We start from the raw sequence: 21,369 nt of genomic DNA, 5'->3' as shown, positions 1-21,369 counted from the left end.
TGATCACTGACTGAACATAAGGAGGTGCTGTTCTTCAGAGGCTCAAAGTGAGAAATGCAAGTCTGGATAGTAGGTAATGAAGCTCTCTTCTTGTTGAGGTAGTGGTGACAGAGTACAGGCTGAGTTGTTTCTCTTTTATCTCATTGCAGGTGGACAAAGACACATGTGAGGTAGTGTGCTTGAAATTGCCTACTATTAAACTGCACATCAGAGCTTATCAAGGTTAGAAAGCCTCATGAAAGACTAGACTGAAGGTGTTGTCTGACACTGTTTCTCTGGAGTGTCCTTGCACGTTGCTAAGGAAACGAAAAGAGATAAAAGAAAGATGCTCATAGTTGTTCAGATGAAAGAATCCGAGATGAATGAGGGAGGCTAAATATCTTCTGTTTGGTAACAGGGCCAAACTGTGGCTCTAAACTACAGACCTTGTTATATGGGAGAAATGTGGAAAAAAACCCCATGCTACCAGGAAAAGAACTGCACTTTTGACAGTTTCCACTGGATTCCTTTGTCCTTGATCTTGGTAAAAGCAGATCAGCTGCCTTTGACTACATGCAGTGTCTAGTTTCAGTCCACCAACTGAATCCTTTCAAGACAAAAAGAGACTGGCACCACCTTCTCTGTTACTCTGCTTCCTTGTTTGCATCTTCCTGCCCCAAACCCCTCTACCCCACCATATCACTGTATAGGAAGGATCCTGTGACTGTAATTAATGTAATATGGGAATTTGACCCCACACCCTCCCTGTGTTCTATTATCCCTCTTTTCAGAGGTTAAATGCAGACAGAAGAGGATTTAACTACTTTAAAAGAAAGAGGAAGAGGTGTAGAAGATTTTGACTGTGACATGAATTAAACCTGTGTCACTAGGGTCTCAGTAGCATGCACTTCACATTTTTATTCCTAGGCATTGTTTCCACTTGTATTAGTCTGCTAAATTCCCCTTTATCCCTGTAGATATTAGTTACAGCTTAGTCTTCTGTGTGGTTTTCCTCTGGCTTCAGCATTTCTGACTAGCAGCAATTTGACCAAAAGCCTTTAGCCTACAAAATAGCTGGGGATGCTCAATGGCATGGAGAGATACAGATGTTTTTCTATGACTCACAAGAGGATGCTTTGTTGAAGTCAGTTAGGAGACCACAGAGGGCTTGAGTTCTTTTACTTTGCTTTCTTCCTGAAATCCATTATTTCCATGATATCATTTTAGCAAACTGGATTTTCATTGTCAATGTAGTTTGAACTGGAGGGAAAAAAAAAAAAAAAAGAAACAACAGAAGAGAAGATGTCATTGGTTGGAGACCTATGGTCATTAAGATACCAAATCAAAGAAAGAAAACCAAGGTGTTTAGCTTACTCATCAGTCTGTTCCATTTCAAATAGCTGGATCTTGGGCTAACGATATATGACATATGTTCAAATAGGTCCATGCCAAATTCACTTGCATATATAGCGGGAAAGAAAAAAGCAGTTGAAATCCATTAGCAAGACTGTGTGTCATTGTTTCATTTTGTTTTTATAGCCACCCAATCCCCAAGAAATCTTCTAGCTTCTGGCTGTCAGAAATGTAAAATTATTGTTACTCCTTTATGCATGAGGAACCTGCAACTCACTATGTATATGGCATCTCCTAAGTGAGAATTCCTGCAGAGTGGCAACCGACATATTTTGAATTATGCCAATATTTCCAGCTTGCTTCTCTCCCATGCAATCTTACCTGCTATTCAGTTGTCTTTAAAACTAGCTGAGAAAATTATCACACTGACTGTAAAATTCCTGATAAGATAGCATTTATACTTGGCAAGTATATTCAGGACACTGAACTTGACAATTTAAGTAAATTTCAATATCTCTGTCTAATACTTCACTGCCTTTTACCAAAGGGAATTTGGTCAGAGTAAGTGATGAATGGGTGAAAACTAAATAGAGATATACATCCTCTCTTTGGTTAATTTAAACCATTGTCAACAACTAGAGAGGCAAAAAGGAGAGAATCAGATTACTCAATAGTGAGGGAATCTGCCCACACAGAAATTATTTCACTGAGATGGAAAAAAATGCCTTTATTGCAGAAAACCGTGTGGTTAAAACAGTTAATGATACTGTAACCCAACTAAAATTCCCCCTTCCCCCCTCACCCCCACTAAATGATTTGGAAACAAGTGCTAGTTTTTTTCTTCCTTCTGACCTACTTATTAAATTGTATTAAACAAGATTAAGTGTGCATTTGCATCAGCAACAGCGTTTCACAGTCAAATGCTGGATGACAGAAAGAGCTAGCTTACTTTCTCTCCAATTCCATGCCATGAATCAGTGAATTAATTTACCAGTGGACATGGAGAACAGCATCATGAAGCCTGTTTTATAACCAACCATCAGTGGTGTGCAGTGAAATTCTTGTAATGAGCAAATCCATCAGACAGACAAACTGCTCTGATATTTGGGCATTGGCATTGTAGAAAGCTGAATGAGAAGTCCTAATCCCAATTCCTGAAGGACAGTACTTACCAGTATTGAATTATATAATATTTTTTCCAGAACACTTCATGATGTGTTATAAAAAGTTCCTTTATTCATGTGAATAATTCTTGTGATAACTTACACAAATAAGTACTTCCTTGAATAAGAACTACAGAATTACACCCTCTGGGAATTACTTCAGCAGGGAATTCTAAAACATTCATCATTCTTATGAAAGTCTTAGACTTAGTTGATTAGGAATAATGCAAAATTATGTGCTATTTGTAAATCTTTACTCTCATTTAGTATATATGTACCTACAGCAAGTATCATTCTCAGACTTATTTCAATGGAACCTGAAGCCAAGGAAAAGCTTACAGCTTTCACTGAGTGCTCCAGAAGCCCTGAAGTGAACGTTTAGCAGAAGTCAGTCATTTAGCAAACACAGAGAAGTCACCAGTGCATTGTGTGACAAGGAATGGGAAAGCAGAACAGACCAGAATCTCATTTCTTCTTAGAGCTTTCCAGCTGACGAGTGTCAACTAAAATACCAGATTTCCAAGCTAGGACTACTGCGTTAAAGTGAGAGCTCTCCACTTCAATATTTTCTATAATTAAAAAAATTAAAAATTGTACTTAGCAGATAGATAAGTATGAAAAAAAACCCCAAATGTGAGCATTTGATCAGTCTGGCAATGCTAAGGAAAGCTCGCTGATGGAAAAAAAATTAAATTTTTAAGTTTTTAAAAATTGGTTTAAGCAAACTTCTTTTATATATCTTTATTAAATTTGAAGACTGTGACTTGGAAGTATGAAATGCACATTTCACTTGTCAAAACTCAAGACAATGGGACATCAGAAGTGTTGGGGTGTGAAGCAGTCTACAGGGCCAGGCCCACAGGAAAGAGCTTCAGAGAAAGTAATGAACGCCAGGGGGCTCTGAGACACACAGAAGGCACTCTAAGATAACATGATGGCTTGATTACCATGTCCTCACTGACTGAAATCAGTAAGAGTAAGATTTCTGCATTTGTTTTGCTGTTTAATTGTAGTCTTTAATCTCTAAAACACCAAGGCACTATAATTCCAAGTATCAGACCCAGGGAATCACCAAAACTGACAGTCCAAGTGCATTAAGCTGTGTACTTATCATTAGTACCATTCATGCTTCTGTGCCTTCATTGATGAATGCATTCCTGGCTCCCAAAAGTCAGCCTCCGCTGTTACAGACAGAGCTGCAAGTGACATTCTGCATTTCATAACCCTGAGCTCAATATCCATTATTGCTCCTTATGGCAATTCTAAAGATGTGCTTTATTTAAGGAAGCTTTTCTTCATTGAAATAACTGTAACAGATGTTTTATGTTCTATTTGTTTTGCTATGTGATAGCACTGCAGAGAGAGATTAAATTAACTCCCCAAGTAGTGTATTTCTAGGGTGAAACTAAACGAGTAGAAATCAAAACATATGTCCAGGGGAAAACCAAACATCTCTTCAAGGGACAGATATTTTTGCAGTGCTGCCTTTACTGGTTCTTTACGTGGTGTCATTGTTTCCAGTGAAAAGTGTGCATCACATTCCCAAGATCTGTGCACATTATCACATGGGTGCTAATGAACTTCAGTTAATACTAAAGCTATTCATAACTTATATTTTTTTCTCCTGAACACAATTCCTGTATTCTTCTAATCATCATATTTTTATGTCTCACTAGTCCTTGTCTAATGTACAGATTGATATATATTACAATTAAAGTATTATTGTAGGTGAGGATTGAATTGCATGGCTAGAATGAAATTACTCTTCATTAAAGAACAATAATAATTTATTTGACAAATTTTTTTTAAAAATTAAAATCTTTTTTGCAATTTCTTGAAGATGTGTCATGGAAACTGTATTATACCACATACATTTTGATAGACAAAGCTGCCCTGGGAACATTCCTTTTAAAAAATATTAATAGCAAAAAGATTAAATACTTTAAAGGTTTCTGTATACTGTGAAAATAAGCCCAAACACTGCATGATTTCAGTAGTGAAGTATATAATGATTTTTGCCTTGCTTGTCATGATTAATGGAATGACAGATCCGCCCACAAGTCACTAGCACCATGACAAACCATGCTCTGGGAAAATGACAACTTCTCTCATCTAAATGAAAAAAGACGTCAAGAAAATGTCACTGTTCCCATATTGAAGTCTTCTGACAAAACAAAGCTAGCGACACCACAACAGTCTCTCTCAACAGATGCCTTTTAGTAAAACTTCAATTTGAAAAACATGCTTTAAACACAAGATATTCTCCCAGGCATTAATCATCAATAGGGATCTTTGGGCTGATTATATTCTCTGCTTTCCCAGTCTGTATATATGGAGTTATTTTGGTTATGTCTCTGTTGGAGTATCAAACAGTGTTGAACTGAACTAGTGGCGCAGAACACATTTAATTGTGAACTTGAGAATTTGTGTGCTATAGCAATGTAGAGTTTTTTTGTATACATCACATTTTTTGTGCACAGACCCTTATGCCCCACACATGAAAAAAAAAGCAATAACTCTGTTTGAGCTGCTTTTAGAAGAGCTAAATAGTATTGGGTTGAATTATTTCAGCATGGAGTAAGTTCTAACAGAAGGCTTGGGTTTTCTAGCCACTGAGATAATGACTTTAAAGGGACTTGGTGCATGCAGTTAAACTCAGAGATAGAAGATTGACATGTCAAGACAGAAGATAGACTGAATTATACCAGAAAGTGTTTGGTATATATATATATTGGGCCATTGTCCTGTACAGAGGGCATTTATGTTTAAAAAAATAAAAGCCAGTAGAGATTTAGCCAGCTACAAAAGCTAGGTTGAACATGAAGCATGAGCTCACAGTTAGGGAAGTGGTTAGTATGAGCGGGTTGACACTCCCTTTCCTGCCCCTTTAAGCTGAGCTGTTGCTGTGCATCCAGCTGAGCCCGAGCTTCCTGCATGGAGGATTCTGTTCCTGGTACAACAGAGTCCCCTGAGTCTGCAGCATGGTTGCGGTCATTCAAAGGACTCTCAGCTCTCCTTTTGTAGAAAAGGAGCAAAAGCGCAGAGGGGTTAATGCAAGTTGTGCATGGTTGTTTTGGGAGTCTGTGGTAGAGGTGAGAGTCAGATGTCATGCATTTGTCTGTCCTTTCTTGCAGCTCTGACTAGGAATGCTTATTATTTTTCGTCAAAGCAATAACTGGTGGTAGCTCAGCTAATCTTATCAGCTGCTGCAGTTGCTTTTTGAGATCAATATAAAGCATTTCTAAGTCCCTGCAGTGAGGTTCCATGGTTTCTTAGCTGTGCTAAGAGCATCCCTGTGGTGTGCATCCCTTGTTTCTTAGGTGTGCCATGAAACCCTGACAATCCGCATCCCTTGCAGTGCTGTCCTCCCAGTGCATGCATATGTATGTCTCCTTCTGAGGCACATATGGGCACGTATTTCTGTTCTCTCTGCACACCATTTTCATTCTTTCCCATAATTTATTCAAGCTGGTTTGTCATCAAGTATTGTATTTCTACCCATTCATTATTCAGTGGATGATAAAGAAATGGTGTAATACCAAACAGCACAAGGAAGAAATGCACCAAGGACTTGGTAGATTGGGGAGCTGTAGGTACAGGACTCAAGGAGATATTCCAGTATTTTCCTTGTCCTGGCAAATGTTACTGTTTTACTGAGGGGCTGATCCTTCCAGTGCTTGTGTGCCAAAATCCCATAGATGGCATGAGTTTCTGTAATGAGAATTTGCAGTTTCAGATCCTTGGAGGTTTTCTTTAGCTACCTGAAAAGAGGCCCCAGGCTTCTCTTCAGTCTCTTCAGAGGCAGTTGCAGGTGGTGGCTCTGTCAAGGCACCAAGTAACACCTGCAGGCTGCAGGTCTGTAATTAGCAGCACTGAGGTGAATAAACCTGTTCACAGATTTAAAATTCAGCAGATGTACTGGCATTTACAGGTTCAGGATCTGATTGTGTGTGTTTTGTGTGTAGTAGTTGCTCAATGCTAAGGTAAACATCTCTGCTCCTACCACTGTTTTCTTTTAGATGAAGTAACAAAGTTGAAAAATACTAAATCTGTATGGGAATGGCAAAAGCTACACTAAGTTGTTAATTGTTTATAGATGTAATTTATCTCTATTGATTTCTACCTTTAAAACACTGTATCTTGTTGACTACGACTTTTAAATGTCTATTTTTCATTCTTCTCCTGCATCTTCTGCTGGATTGGGAAGGTGGACAGCATGGCGAGTCTCCACAACATACATCTTCGCACAGGCTGCTTCTGTAACACGGGAGCCTGCCAGATGCATTTGGGCATAAGCAATGAGGACATCCAAAAGAACCTGCAGGTTAGTTTCTGAATCTGATTAGAAGTTAAAAGCTAAAGTAAGTATATCACATCCCAAGGTTTTGAGTCTCTGTGAAAAATGAAGTTAAATTTGACTTGCTTTCTTTAAGATTTCAACTCCCTTGCCTTGTTAGAGAACTAAACTAACTGAAATTTGGTTCATTGAAATGAGGTATTAAAACACAATATTTGGTGGATGCAGAGAAGTATGTATTGCTTGTTGTTATTTCATTGAAGAATAGGAAATTGGGCCTTCCAGTTTGGTTTTGGAATTGCATGATATCCAGACTTCTTGCAGAACAAAATTTCCTGCACAACTCCTCTCATGTTTTTCTTTAAGTATCCTAATTAATTATTGTACCTAATAATGTTCAAGTCTTGTAGACCTGTTGCTGTTGGGTGTTACAATTCAAAATACATATGCAAATTGGACAGGAAACAATAAAAGCAAATACACAGTGAATCTCAGAGAATTAAGCAAATTTAGATGACATTTACTTAGATAACTGGTGTGTTAGGCTTTTAGAATATGAATGCAAAGACTGTTTTCAAGATTACTAATGTTTTCCATAAACTGTCATTAAAAGATGTATAGCAGGATGTATTATGGTGAAGTGGAGGAGGCTTCCTGTCTGCATATTTGTCAGAGTTTGAAATTACACTAAATTAATTCAGAACAATCAAAAATTTTATTAATGGTGTTCTTCAAAAGGTTAAAAAAAATATCTAATGGCTGTGATGATATTATAGCTCCTTTATCATTTCACAGAGATATATAGATAATTTCGCAAACACGTTCACATGCAGGACTGATAGCACAAGTTCTTAAAGACTGCTGCAGTTCTTTAATACCTTCCTGGGCAAAGTGGTGCTTTGACTTGCATGGAAGCTCTCTCCTCTGAGAAAGCAAAAAGGGTCTACCCTTTTGCTAAAGTGAAAATTGCTAAATAGCCAGTCAGAATGCTCTTGGATCTCCTTATACAAGGAGGATTTTGCTAAGGAGTGAGTGACTTCTTTTAGTGTATCATTTAAATGCAGATAGGCTAAAGTTAAATGTATGGAGAGATGCTTAATTGCCAGAGGTTGTATAATGAGGTGGTACAGTTACACAGTCGGTATTTTGGGACATTCCATTCCCATCAGTGCTTTGAGAAGGATCACGATGAGTTATTGACAACATTACTATGTAGAGGAAGGCATTTTTTATCATGTTATTTGCACATATACTTCAGTTTTGTCTTTTCCCAGGGTGCTGGCTGTATTCTTCCTTCCCTGATGAAGTTTTACATGATAAAATGCCTGTGAGGGAGGACTTTCTGTCTTCAAGTGTCCCTGGAGAAGTGTGGTTAGTTTTCTTAGGATGTTATGTAGGAACTCATTTACTTATTTGCACAGTAGGAACCTCTCTCCTCAGTCAATCAAGCAATACTTGGCAGAAGGGTTACAGAAGGGTATATTAACAGATGCAACCTAATTTTGCAAATGTTGCTTCTGCTCTGTTGTCAAGGATAAAAACTACATCACACTGTATTAAAATACTTACTACTGTGTTGCATGCTTTGATATAAACATAGGGCTTTTATTTCTCCTTGCATAAATGGCATATGTGTTCACTGTCCTGTGACATTTCTCGCTTAAACAAAAAGCCCTCATGTAAATAAACTATTCACATGTCCATTTTTAATGTGACGGAAATGTGTACTTAAACTAAATTCTGAGAAAAAACGCCCCAACAGCTGCTGCACTTAGGGAATGCTGAGTTAGGACTAAATCTTGAGTCCATTGGTGGGCTGATATTAAGTGGATGAACAAAGGGGGACTCTAGCTTACTTCACTGGTGTTAAGTGGCAGCACTCACTCACTTAAAGAAACTTTCAGCCTTAAGGGAGAATTTTCCATAGAGTATTGTAAGAGAGATGCGTCAGATGGGTATCTACATGGAGGTCACCACAGAGCATTCAAAGAATTTTTCAACAAAATTTTTTCAAATGGCAACTGGTGGTCTTCAGAGGCAGAACTATTAGAGGAAAGACTAGTTCCCTTCATCCCGAAAGCAATGTGTTGACTGGATCAGCAGCAGATTTGATGGATATTCCTGTGTCACTTTGGATGTCTGAGCTCTAGATTCAAGTCTCTGCTTTGTCACAATCCCAGATGACTTAGTTTTTTCTGCTGTTTGGACTAATAAACACAAGTCATGAAAAGATGGTATAAAATGGCACTATTCTGACAATGAATATCCAGAAAATTGCCCCAGAGAAATCAACTGTCTCATGGATTGTTCACTTGCCTGAACATAACATCACAGTTTGAATCCCAGTTTGAACTATGCAGGTGAGACTGGAATATCCCTGGAGATTGTCTGAGCTGATAATCATGGGACATACAACCTTTTTGTGATTCTTGATATGGTTTCAAGAAGTTTCTCTGCCCCTAGAGTAGAATAGGACAAGCAGCTCAAAATTATCTTCATAGTCTGAGTAAATCGTAAGATGATTGAGGGGTTTTTCTTAATTTTCTCTTTGTATTGATGAGTTAACCTTCTATTCTTATAACAGTTTTTCAGGTTAGACTCATTAATAACTGGGTAGAATTAGAGAGGAAAAAAAAACAAAGTATCATGACATCTTTGTTTTTCTTCCTATTTCAAACTAGGCTGGCCATGTCTGTGGAGATAACATAGACCTAATTGATGGACGTCCCACTGGTTCTGTGAGAATATCCTTTGGCTACATGTCCTCTTTTGAAGATGCACAGACTTTTTTGAATTTCATCATAGCCACCAGACTCTCCAAATTGGACACTGAGACTCCTTTCCAGTCTGTTACGAAGCCGACGACAGAATGTGTTCCACATGACAACTCTTCTTTTAACAGTGCAGATAAATTGTCTCAAATACTGCAAATCTCAGACGGAGAACTCAGGAATATTCCATCTGAGGCAGAGACAACTGGCAGGTGGCAGCCACTGGAGCCTGAGGCAGAAAGCATAAGGGCAGCTGTTTCTGAGACTGCAGTGCCAACATGTAGAAAAGGTGGCAAGCCCATCACTGTTGCCAAAATTTACCTCTACCCAATCAAATCTTGCTCTGCATTTGAGGTATGTGCTTTGAACTATTCAGAAGTGTTTGTGCAGCTCAGCCTCATGTTTTTCATCAGACGTGTATATGAGATACTAGGAAGCAGAGTGTGGGTACCCATGTTTCCTTTTTTCCAGTTTCTGGGATCAAGTCCCAGACTTCAAGGCTAGCTTGAAGGATTTTAAATTAGGCTGAAGTTACACGGGAAGGGTAAATGTGTCTTCTGCTCTCCCCCCACCCACAACAGGCAAATTTGCACATAATATGCTGTCTTGAAAAAAATAGTTGGATTTGCAAACCTTGCCTAAAATATAATCAAGTAATTAGTATGCTTTTGCAGAATGACATGTGATGGACTTGTAGGCATTGATGGGTAGGCAGCAATTGAGAAATAACTTGATTAACATGTTATAATTGAGAGGCGCCTGATTTACATTACAAAGAAATGTTATCATTAAAAATACATTTGCAACAGAAATATGACATTTAAGTGTTACTGTGCTATTTGAAAGTTCACTCTTTGAAGATTTTAATTGCTTTTTCACCAAGTTAATAATATCATCACCTTAGCTGTGACTTTTTTTTTTTTTTAAATAATGCATGATGAAATAGGTGTATGGCCCACACATGACCTAGAATGTCACTCTGCTTAGTACTGTACTGGGAAGTGATTTAATGAATGTCAATAATGGTATAACTTTCCCTATGAAATCTTACTGGTGTAGGTCAGTGTCTCACATCTGAGAGAAAATTGGGGTCAAATCCAGTGACGAATCCCCTGCATTTCAAATAGGTCTTCTCAGCTGATTTGATCATGTTTTGGTTTTTTTCGTTCTCAGTGCAGAGAGGTTGGGCAATTAAACACTATTGAATGATCAACAGAACATCTGTATTTTTAAATTTGAGTTGGCTTATGATGTCTTTAATTCAGAGGCACAATCCTGAGCATTAAATGAGACCTGAACAAACAATTTCCACCCCTTATTAACCTCCCACTGCATCAAACTGTTTAGAAAATCAAATTAATTGCCCATTTCATGTGAAAAATTTTTAACCTTTGTTGAAGTGTTGCAGTTTTCATAGCTATATTACAGAAGCCCAGTATAGAAGCTGCTGAAACACAGTGTTCATGCACGTTTGGGTTTAAGTTCTATTTTTGACGTGCAGGCTGGTGTTGTGAGATACGTGCCACAACATTCAGCACTAGGAAGTCTTGAAGTGATTGTGCCCAGGAGCAGGTAAGACATACCTCAGCATGAAAGAAAGCTTATGTTTTCCCACAAGCTGAGCTGGGTTTTTCCTCTTCAAGCTCTGTGGGGGGAAAGGGCTTTAGGTGATAAATTCACATAAACACGGTGCTCCCCAGCAGACAGGACTGCAATTCTGTATGGAGGGGGAAATCCCTATGCCCCATGCATAGTGCCTGTGCCAGGCATGTGTTAATGGGCCCAGAGTGAAAATAGGGTTCATCTTAGCTCAGCTTCCACCTCCACAGTTCAACACTGTTCTGTAAGCAGTGGGAGATGGATACCTGCTTATTCATTTTAGCATAAAATAAGCATCTGCAGTAAGAGAAATAAATTTTCCTGGATATTTCTGTTTCTTTTCACTGACTACAAGAGGAATTCAAGGCAACTTAGATTACGCAGCTAACACTAGCTGATCTGAATAATTTAAAAATAGATATAAAAACTGCAACTACATTATGAGGTTTAATTTTGCATGTCTAGAGTAATTTTTGAAGTCTGTTTTGATTTTTTTATAACGAAGCCTCAGCCATATTAGAACTCTGTAATATAAGCAATGTCAGAGCCTGTATTGCCAAAGAGTAACAATTACAATTGAAAGAGAAAATTAAATAAATACTGGATTAAGTATATGGTATTGGAAGGGACTGGAATTTCACTATAAAGAGCATTTAGCTCTTTTCCTCCTCTACTTAAAAAGTAATTTTTCTGGATTTCCACATGATTTCCATGTGGTTTATAGAAGATACATGAGTGCATATGAAAGAACAGCAGAAGCTGACCTAACAAATCCCCTAGGAAAGGGCTTTCAGTGCATTGGGAGAACAGGCCAGAAGTTGAAGTCAAAATACTATATTGCTGAGTTTTTATATTTAAATAAATCCCTGCAAAAAAAACCCAAATCTTTGTTCTTGTGACCTTCTTCCTATCTACAAGATGTTCTTCATATTTTTTCTTCCCAAAAGTCTGACTGGCACTTCTAGACCTGTCATACACTTATAAGCTGCCTGTGAAAGATCTTCCAATCTCACTGTCAGCCTACAGAAGAGATAAAAATACCATCTTACAGACCACCATTTGTAAAATGAACTTTAAAACTCAATTAATCCCATTCTAAATCACCAAGTGGATTAGTCTCTTTCCAATAAGTAAGAGTAGAATAGACAGCCATGACTACCAGGACCCAGACCCTGCAGAGTGCACTAACCTCCAACATGAATCTGTGTATGTGTTTTAATGTGTCATTACTGCTGCTTCAACCTGTATCATCTTGAAATAGGGAAATGATTATGTCACACGCACTGGAGTTTGAAGCAAGACATGCTAGAGAAGAAACCTTACCACAATTAAATGGAATCAAACCCTGAAAATCATAAATATAATATTATATATAATATTATATAGTTAATATATACAATATTATAAAATATTGATTATACTAGAATCTCTAGGCTTTATATTGACGGAATCATTTACAAAACTATTTTTTTGCCATTTGTTTAGTGTTTTTTTATACGGACATCACACTTAACATTATATTGTCTCTTTACTTCAGGAAACACATAAATTTCTGAAGTAGTAATCATGTAGCTTTAGTCTTTGATTGGAATGCAAGAATTTAAATTTAGTGTCTTGTTTTTAATCTAAAATATCTTTAGATGCTTTGTAGTTGCTGGAAATTTAGAACCATATTTTCCCAATTAAATATTTGATCTCCATCTTTATCAATTATAGGGTAATTCTCAGCTAGATGATGTGAAAAGATACAATTGTTCAAATACTGATCTGTAGTAAATTCATTCCCCTTGTAATACTTTGATACTTGAGATCAGAAACTCATAGATTTGTAGGTTGATACTCCTGCTGGTATGGGAGGTCAAATCTTTAGCATGTGTAGTAACTAGGATTTATTGTACCTACATATCACTTGAGTTTTTCTAAAATAATATGTGCAATGGAAAATTCCAGCTAACTGTGTGCAGGACTCAGCCCATCTACCAGTGAAACCTGCCCATGGACTTGCTGGCTGCAGGATAGATGATTAGTGGCAGGAGGATAAACTTGAGGAGGAAGTGAGTGCAAACTCACAGCTGTTTGATCTCCTCTTTAGAGTCACATAATCTCCTCCTCTCCTAAACTCTGATTTCTCTGTTCTATTCTAAGTGGTTTAGTATGAGAGGTTCTTGACCTCCAGAGAAAATGAGAGGGCAGAGTGCTTTAGCAGCTGGGAGGATGAAACTTGGCGTGAAGATTGTCAGCTCGCTGCAGGTTGGGTGGTTTCTGCAGAATTTTATGGAGTGTTCCTGGCCACTGTTGTCCCATGGATTTTGTACACATGATGCAGGAAGCAGAGGGCAGAATTTTCTAACTCAACTTCTCAAATGTGTTTTCTTTTCCCTGCAATTATTTTATTAAATGGAAAAAAGCAGAGGAGTAACCTCTATCCCAGGCCACTTTCTTTTTTCCAACATAAAAATATGTTTTAAACATGCATTTTTAAACAGGAACATCTCTCATGTCAATGACTTTTGCATAATTCTATAATGCAATGTGCCCAGCGAAGGAGGTTAGGAATTTAAATTAATAACTAATTAATAACTTTATTATTCTTGCAGTAGGTTTCAGAGTATAAAAAATTGCATCTCAACAGAGAAGACAAACTAGCTTTTAATCCAGATACAATGCAAATTCGATTCGTAGTGATCAGTGGATAAATTATATGTAAGACTACTAATATTTTTAAATTTAGATAATTTAAAGCCTTTTCAGTGATTCCTTTAATGTATTCAAAAACTGTGTTAGCCTTCATGATGACATTACTGTGAACTATGGGAGAAATGCAGTCCAAAATATTTCACAGAAAATTCTGAAGAAAAAAACTAACAACCCCACATGTTTTTGCAGTGGATATTTTTATTTTGCAATACAAAAAGATGGACTAAAGCAGATGGGACAATGCCAAGTACTGGCTGTATTATGCAGTGGTCTTTGTGACAGGTAGAGAAAACCTTACATTGAATGGTCCCGTGATGCATCATCACCTGCCATGCTTGGAATGAATATATATTCTGGTATCTATCAGTAAAACCATGCTGTCCCTGCTTTCCTTCTGTCCTCCCACTTTTCATTTATCCCACTAGCTAGAGGTGGCCAGGCAACTTCAGGGAATGACGTTACAGGCTGTGTAATGCACTATTGCTCACTGCCACATATGCTAACCTGCTTTATTTTACTTTATCTAACAATCCCTTCAGCCTCTTTGAAATAAGGGCAGGATATGCTCTGCACAGGCCACAGGCCTAAGTGCTGAGAGAAGAAATGAATGTGTTCTTCCTTGCTCATATCCAGTGTCAGTATTAGCAGCAAACCAGGTGTGGCTGTTTAGAGCTGTCTGTGACCTTCCATCCAAGGCAGGGCACAGTTGTTTGTTTCTGTACCAAGGTCCTAACAACATGTGCAATACAGTGAGCTGAAAAGTGAGGAGGGAGTTGGGCACTTGTCAATGCACAGAGGACAACCATGGCAGGACAGGGACTCACTGCAGGGCACACGTATGTGACTCTCACTACAACGGCAAATCCCAGAGGAAGGGCTGAGGACCTGAAGTCATGTGCTGCATCATATTTGTGGTGTGATTGAAGCATGGAGTTAGTTGCCATTATTTTAGACCTGTCAGAGGTATCTTGAGTGGGAGGTGCTGATTATTTCCAAGTGTTTGCTAGCTACTTAGCTGGGCTTACCCTTTAATACCTGTCAGCAGGTAAGAACTACTGAAAACTGATTGTTTTTGTTTTGTTCAGCTCATAAAACCTCTTGCCTTCAGTGAAGGGTAAGCCAATGCTTAAGCTATTTCCTGGATAACTGCTGTTCTGAAGTGGAACTAAAATAACTGAATGTTGCAATAGGGAACTGAGAAACTTTGTGCTCTTTTTCTATTTTTCTGCTTTTTTAGTTTATTCTACTCTCTGTATCTTGCAAATCCTGTCAAGATCTGTTGGATTCATGGGAGGATGTATTACCAATTAATGATCTTCTTTTTTGGAAGGGATATTTGTTAGCAGGAAATTCTCACAGCTCTCAGATGATCACCAGCTGTTCAAATGCATTTTGTAGTCTAATTATACAGGATAACCAAAAATGCCGGTCTCTCCGAAGAATAATTTCCACTAAGAACAAAAGTGTTCTTCAGCTGATGTTGCAGTCTTTGGGCTATGATTCCTCTTCTAAAAAAGACAGAGTAAAGGTTCACATAGCTGAGGTGCTGACAGTTTGAGGTACTTGGATAATGTGATTTCAGATGATATTGAAAGACCTAAAATTTCTATTTATCACTGAATTTTTCATCCACGCTTGCATTTAAAAAGTTGCCCAATAATATTATAAATCAAGTGGGTTGATAGAATGCATTTCTTCTTCTTTTTTTTTTTTTTCGGTATTCAGTATAGTTGGGAGCACTGTGGTGAAATTATTTTGAGTTTAGCTTTGATGCTTTAAGTTTTCAGTTCTAGCATGCCTGCTCTTAGCTTTCTATAGTCAGGCTGTCAGTGTCAAACTGCTGCTGCAGGCTTTTATAAAAACAGGAAAATTTTATAAGAATGAGGTATTTGAGGTTCTGTTAAGTTTTGGGTCAATCACATGATAAACAAAAATGTGATTTGTAATTGATCTAGCTAGTGCTTCCAGACATGTTATTCTTCATAGCATCAAGCTGTGCTTCACGTGTCTTTTACTCAATAGTATTTGCTGAAGTCTTTTGTCGGCTAATTCATGGGAGATTCATGTACTCAGCTTTTCTGTAAGAATTCAACGGAGTTCAGCTGTTTTCTCCATATTCAGCTGCGACTAGAAAGCATACGTGAGCTGAAGAATATGTTAGTGGCCAACTTTATATTACAAGAATGGTATTAATATTTTAACATTCTGGAGAAGAAAGCAGATATTAATGTCACCCAAAGGCATTACTAAAATCGCTCTCTTTTTAGATTTCAAGATTACCATCTGTGTAGCATCAGAAACAGATGTTCTTTTCACCAGAAAAATGTATGTGAAAGCAAGGACAATATTCTTGTATGGGCTATTGAATGTAAAGACTGTTATAGAAGTAATGGAAGAACAGATAGCAAAGAAGACAATAAACTATTCTTCTCCCAGCTAAACTAGAATCTTCAGTGGCAGAGTTTCTGAAATGGATTACAGTAATTTCACGAATACAAACCGCACCGTTTTGACCAAAATTTTGCTCCCATACCGGAAATGCAGCTAATACTCAGGAGCGGCCAATATGTGAATAATTTTCTGACGTTTTCAACCCCGGGCGTGCAAACCAAGTCAGTGCAAACTGCAAAGTTGAGCACCTGCCAGTAAAACCCTGCATTTACGCAGTTGTTACAAATTGGTTACTCTGTTGCGCGGCGGGTGGAGCTGCTCTGTGCAGTCAGCACAGGGGGTGGGGAAGGTGGGGCAACTCCCTCCTGCTGGCCCCGCGGCCCGGGGGGAGTAGGGGCTCTCTCCTGCTTAGCCCTGCAGCTTGGGGGAAGCAGGGGCTCTCTCCTGCTTGGCCCCGCGGCTCGGGGGGCTCCCGTCCCCGCGTGCCGCCGCCGCAGGAGCAGGCAGGCTACATCCCCGCCTCCCATTGCCGCCGCAGGTGCCGGCGGGCTCTGTACCCCCCCTGCCGCCGCGGGGCAGCGCAGGGCCGGGGTGACCGAGCCCAGCTGTGGCAGTGGCCGGCCCCGAGCGGCCCTGCTGAGTGGCAGCGCTGAGCTGGGCCACCCAGCCCTGTCGGCAGCCCCGAGCCCTCATGGCGCGAACCGAGCCAGTAAACCCCGCCCTGCCGCAGTTCTGTTACTAATTGGCAACTTTGTTGCACGCGGGTCCTCGCTGTGAACGACAGAGCGGCTTATACTCAGGTGTGGCTTATTTATGGACAAAAACCAAAATATTTGCCAACACCTGGCGATGCGGCTTATACTCAGTGCAGCTTGTATTCGTGAATTTACTGTAATTGATAAAGTAGTCCCATTTTATGAAAAATAAGTTTTTACAGGATTGTGAATTTCACAGTTTTCCTGCTTTCTATTTGTTTGATTTTTAATTAATAAAATTCCTGTAAAATTTCTGTGCTTTGTAAGTTAAATGAAAATTTCTGGAGGAATAGGTCCTAAAAATGGATGAGTATAAAACTGAAGACAGTTTCCAAAGTGTTTCACAGATCATTTATTCTTATAGCTCTGTTAAACTGTATGATAATATGTAAAAACTTAGATTAATTTGATTTTCTTTTTGTCAGCTTTGTGCAGAGATATCTTTATCTTCGATTTGCAATTAAAGTTTCTCTTATAAAAAGCTGACATTGGCTTGCATAAGTTTTCCTGATTTCAGTGAGTTTCAGCAATGAATTCTTTTCCCTCTCTTTTCTTTCCAGCATGAATCTATTAATCCAGCTAACATTTTTTTTAAATCCTTGTACCCCCTCCTAATTCTTTCCCAGGTTGCAGAATGGCCAGTAGGAAACCAGGGTTTGCTCTACGACCGAAACTGGATGGTTGTAAACCAGAATGGAATCTGTATGACTCAGAAGCAGGAGCCAAGGTTGTGTCTTGTGAACCCCTCAATTGATCTGAAGCAAAAAATTATGGTCATTCAGGCAGAAGGTTAGTAAATAATATCCTTTCCTTCCCTTCTTTGTTGGTGTCCGACTTCTAGGCAGGGACACCTGCACGTTCCCAACAAACTACTGAATGCTGTGCATGCTTACTGGTGACTTCAGGGACAAGTTCTGTTCCAGCTATGGGCAATGAAATCCCAGCCTGTTATATGCACTCCTGGAGGGCTTCCTAATTTGTTGTTGGGGTAAGGAGAGAGTAGATAGAGACTCCCATAAAGTGAATGCTCCAGGATGGAGAAAAGAACAGACAGATGTGGAAGTTTACTGTCCAGTGTCTCGCTATACCATGAAGTCCCATAGCTGAAGGGATTGTTAATGCTGCAAAGGTAAAGGAATAGAAGTCTATCATTAAACACCCTGGCCAAAAACCTTCCTATTTAGTTTCTCTCTTCCTCCTTCCATCTGTAGGATTAGAGGGGTAGAGTCTTCAGTAGAAATTAGTATGAATTAAAATAAGGACCAGACATTATTTAACTCAGTTAAATACTTGCACTAGCAGGCAAATATTTCATGATATTTGAGCTTCCTGGAAATTATCAAAATCCTTTTTATTCACTACTGAGTGTAAAAAAATATATGTAAAGTGTTACAGAAAGTTCTTTGATACTCAGGAGTGAAGAAGATTTGTTTTTGCAACAGTGCCATTGCCCCTGAACACTGGAACAGGTTTGAATTCCACTGAAGTTATTACTAATGCCGAGTTTGCATGTGTCTGAATGGTGTTCATCATTTCCCTGGGGTCCAACATTTACTCAGTCTGTATGTCTTAACCATTAATAATATATGTGTCCACATTTTCAGCAGCTAGAGCAAAATAGGGGAACCTGTCTTCAGGTTTTTTACCCTTTATTAGCAATCTGTGTGAGTGGATCTGTAACCACAGTCTCCCTTCTGTGTGTACATTTCAGTTGTTGTGATCTCCAACTGTCTGAGCTCTCTCCATAGAATTAAATCAGATTCATTGATACTTTTTGTCTGAAATAGATTTCTCAAATGTACTCTTTTGATACTTCCACTAATCATGTGCTATTTTCTGTGTTTCCAATCCCAAACACAATCTACTCTCTTCTTAGGAATTCCAGACTTGCTCATTGGCGCATACACTGCTGCTTTCCCCTCTTTCCTGCATACTGTTTCTTTGAAAATCTATCATTAAATCATTTCATTTCTATGTGGAGCACCTTGTACCTCAAATTTCTGTAGTACAGTTGCACAGACAGCCTTCTCTCACAACTTTTAAATTATCAAGTGCTTCAGAACTAATTATTTCTAGAAATTTATTTCCTTACCATCTCTCTTCATTTCTGACCATTCTGTCTGTTCTTCATTTTTTTCCCTTGCCAGCATTTGTTCAGACAAGTGCATACCCATTAGTATGTTCAGCTGCCAATAACACCTGTCAGTAACACCTGACATACTTCAGGGAGTCAAGAGGAAGTTTTCTCAAACAAAAATGACAGTCAAGGCACCCATTTCACACTGAGACTTACAATCTCTTGCCACAGTTAGTGCCAGGTGAAATTTGCCTTTATTCTACATTTTACTGTGTGTCTTTTTTGGAGTTTTCATTGTCATTTGCCTTCCTTCCAATGAAAGTGAGAATCAATTCCACACAGAAGTGATTGTCCAAGCTATTGATCATTTTTCTACTCAAAAGTAATTGATCACTGTGCTCTAAGAGGAATGTCATTGCCATTTATTTACAGCCTACTTTGGTACAGTGTGTAAGAATGAAGTAATTTTATTCTTTGTATAATGACTCTAGCTACCAAAATCCTAGCCCATGAGGTGATCTGGGCTCTCTTTTCTAGTAGTCCTGCTGTTTTTTACTCTCATGGTGTTCTTGCAACCTGTGGCATTTTTTTTAATTCTTGATGATGAGAGATAATGGCTCTCTTTTCCTTGGGGAGTCTATTCCAGAGCTTACTGCTCCTAAGATGGCACAATGATGGGAGCACATACAAACCAGCAGGGTAAGACTGAGCAGATAAATGTGTAGGAAGTTGTTCCAATATTTATTATGTTTTCTTTCTTCTTACCTGCAGTCTAAATCCATTATTTGTTTGTTAGTGTTAAATTTTTAATTATTTTCTTTTATCCATACACAAACATGGGTCAGTGTTATATCTTCCACTTAAATCATTTCACGGCAGACAAATTTAATTTAATAAATTGACTCTTGCCTTGAAAATCCTACGTTAATCCCTGCTGCTTCTGTCACCACTCCTCCAGCCTGTCTGTGTGACTGGTTGCAAATGTAGGACCTGAAGCTGAATGCTGCATATGAGCAGTGATCCCTGTGGTGGGGAGCAGTGGAGCTTGGTTGAGCCAGGCTGGTTTTTCTGGAGCTCAGAACCTCCATTGCCTATGTCAGTGGCTGATGTTATTTCAGACTCATGGTGGTGGGTTCCTGGGATATTTTTTCTCATATTTTATATTTAGATATATATGTACAGAAACAACAGGACGGGCCTGCTGGAGCAGCTGTTTCAAAGCCTTTATTCCATCAACATCATTAGCCTCATTTTACAGAACCAAGGAAGGGAGATGGGAACAGCTTCAGGCACTTAAAACAGCAGACGCAGTTCTCTTTGTTACAAAGTCTTTTAACAACTTTCTAGCCAATAGCCTAATATTAAAAGCTGACAAGCATTTGCTCAAACCAATTAGTATATTTACACATACATCTTGTTTTGTATAATGCTTGCTTGAAATAGCTTAAAACAACGGATAAAGCTTCATTATTAAGCTTACATATTTCTACTATCTTGCTTAACATATTTTCCTGAGGACTATCTCTACACAGCTCATAGTCCTTCAGCATTCTTGCATTTCTCCATCATGAGATTTGCTTTCACACAGCTTTCTGAGAGTTTTATATACCTTTTCTATTTCCCACACTATAGCACTTGCTCTGCTGACTAGCAGCCACCTCCAGGTCCCTTCCTGCTCTACTCCTTCATCCACATGGAAGGCCACCCACCCAAACTGCCTTTCCTCAGCCACAGCAGCATGCATCTTTCCAAGATGAGTTTTGTTCCCTCCATGCCCTGCCCTGTCCCTGTGCTGAGTTTCTTTGTCCTTTCCATTTCTGCAATGCCCATGCTTCGGTGACAGTGCAAGCCCAGCTGACGGGTGCCAATGCAGATGGAGCTGTACCCACTGTGTTTTCCCTGCTGCTCTCTGTGCTTCTCTCACTGTGCAAGCAGGCTGCAGCATCTCCGCCCCGAGCGCGCTTTGCTGGCTGCAGGCACCTCTCCCTCCAAAAGAGAGAGTCTAAGGCAAGTGCTGCTGGAATGGGTGCTCTGGTAAGTGCCTGAAGCCCAGTAGGCTGAATCCCACGTAGGTGAAGTACGCAGCATTTTTTAAGAGCTTTTTGCTGTTACACTTTTAGATTATGGTGAAGACTTTATCTGTGCCACTTTTAAAAAATGATGAGTCTGTTCTCTCTTCCCCTCCAGGCACATGCTTTCCTCTCCCTCTAGAACTTTTCATTAGCAGAAAATTTGTTTATGGCTATTTTATTGCAATATGGCTTAATATTCTCTGTCTTCTCTGTCC

General features: G+C 39.0%; 1 protein-coding gene across 1 annotated transcript in view; it reads left to right on the top strand.

The window, feature by feature from the left end:
* MOCOS (molybdenum cofactor sulfurase) overlaps positions 1 to 21,369 on the top strand; it is a 220,706-nt gene that overhangs the window by 176,682 nt on the left and 22,655 nt on the right. The window contains exons 7-9 of the mRNA XM_033076845.1: positions 6,703 to 6,819; positions 9,474 to 9,917; positions 17,632 to 17,794. Of these exons, the coding sequence (XP_032932736.1) occupies positions 6,703 to 6,819; positions 9,474 to 9,917; positions 17,632 to 17,794 (724 nt within the window). The remainder of the gene's footprint in view (positions 1 to 6,702; positions 6,820 to 9,473; positions 9,918 to 17,631; positions 17,795 to 21,369) is intronic.

Source organism: Catharus ustulatus, chromosome 1 (assembly GCF_009819885.2).
Source record: "Catharus ustulatus isolate bCatUst1 chromosome 1, bCatUst1.pri.v2, whole genome shotgun sequence".
Classification (NCBI taxonomy): Eukaryota; Metazoa; Chordata; class Aves; order Passeriformes; family Turdidae; genus Catharus; species Catharus ustulatus.
The sequence above is the reverse complement of the archived record's forward strand: the minus strand, read 5'-3'. Positions and strand labels throughout refer to the sequence as shown.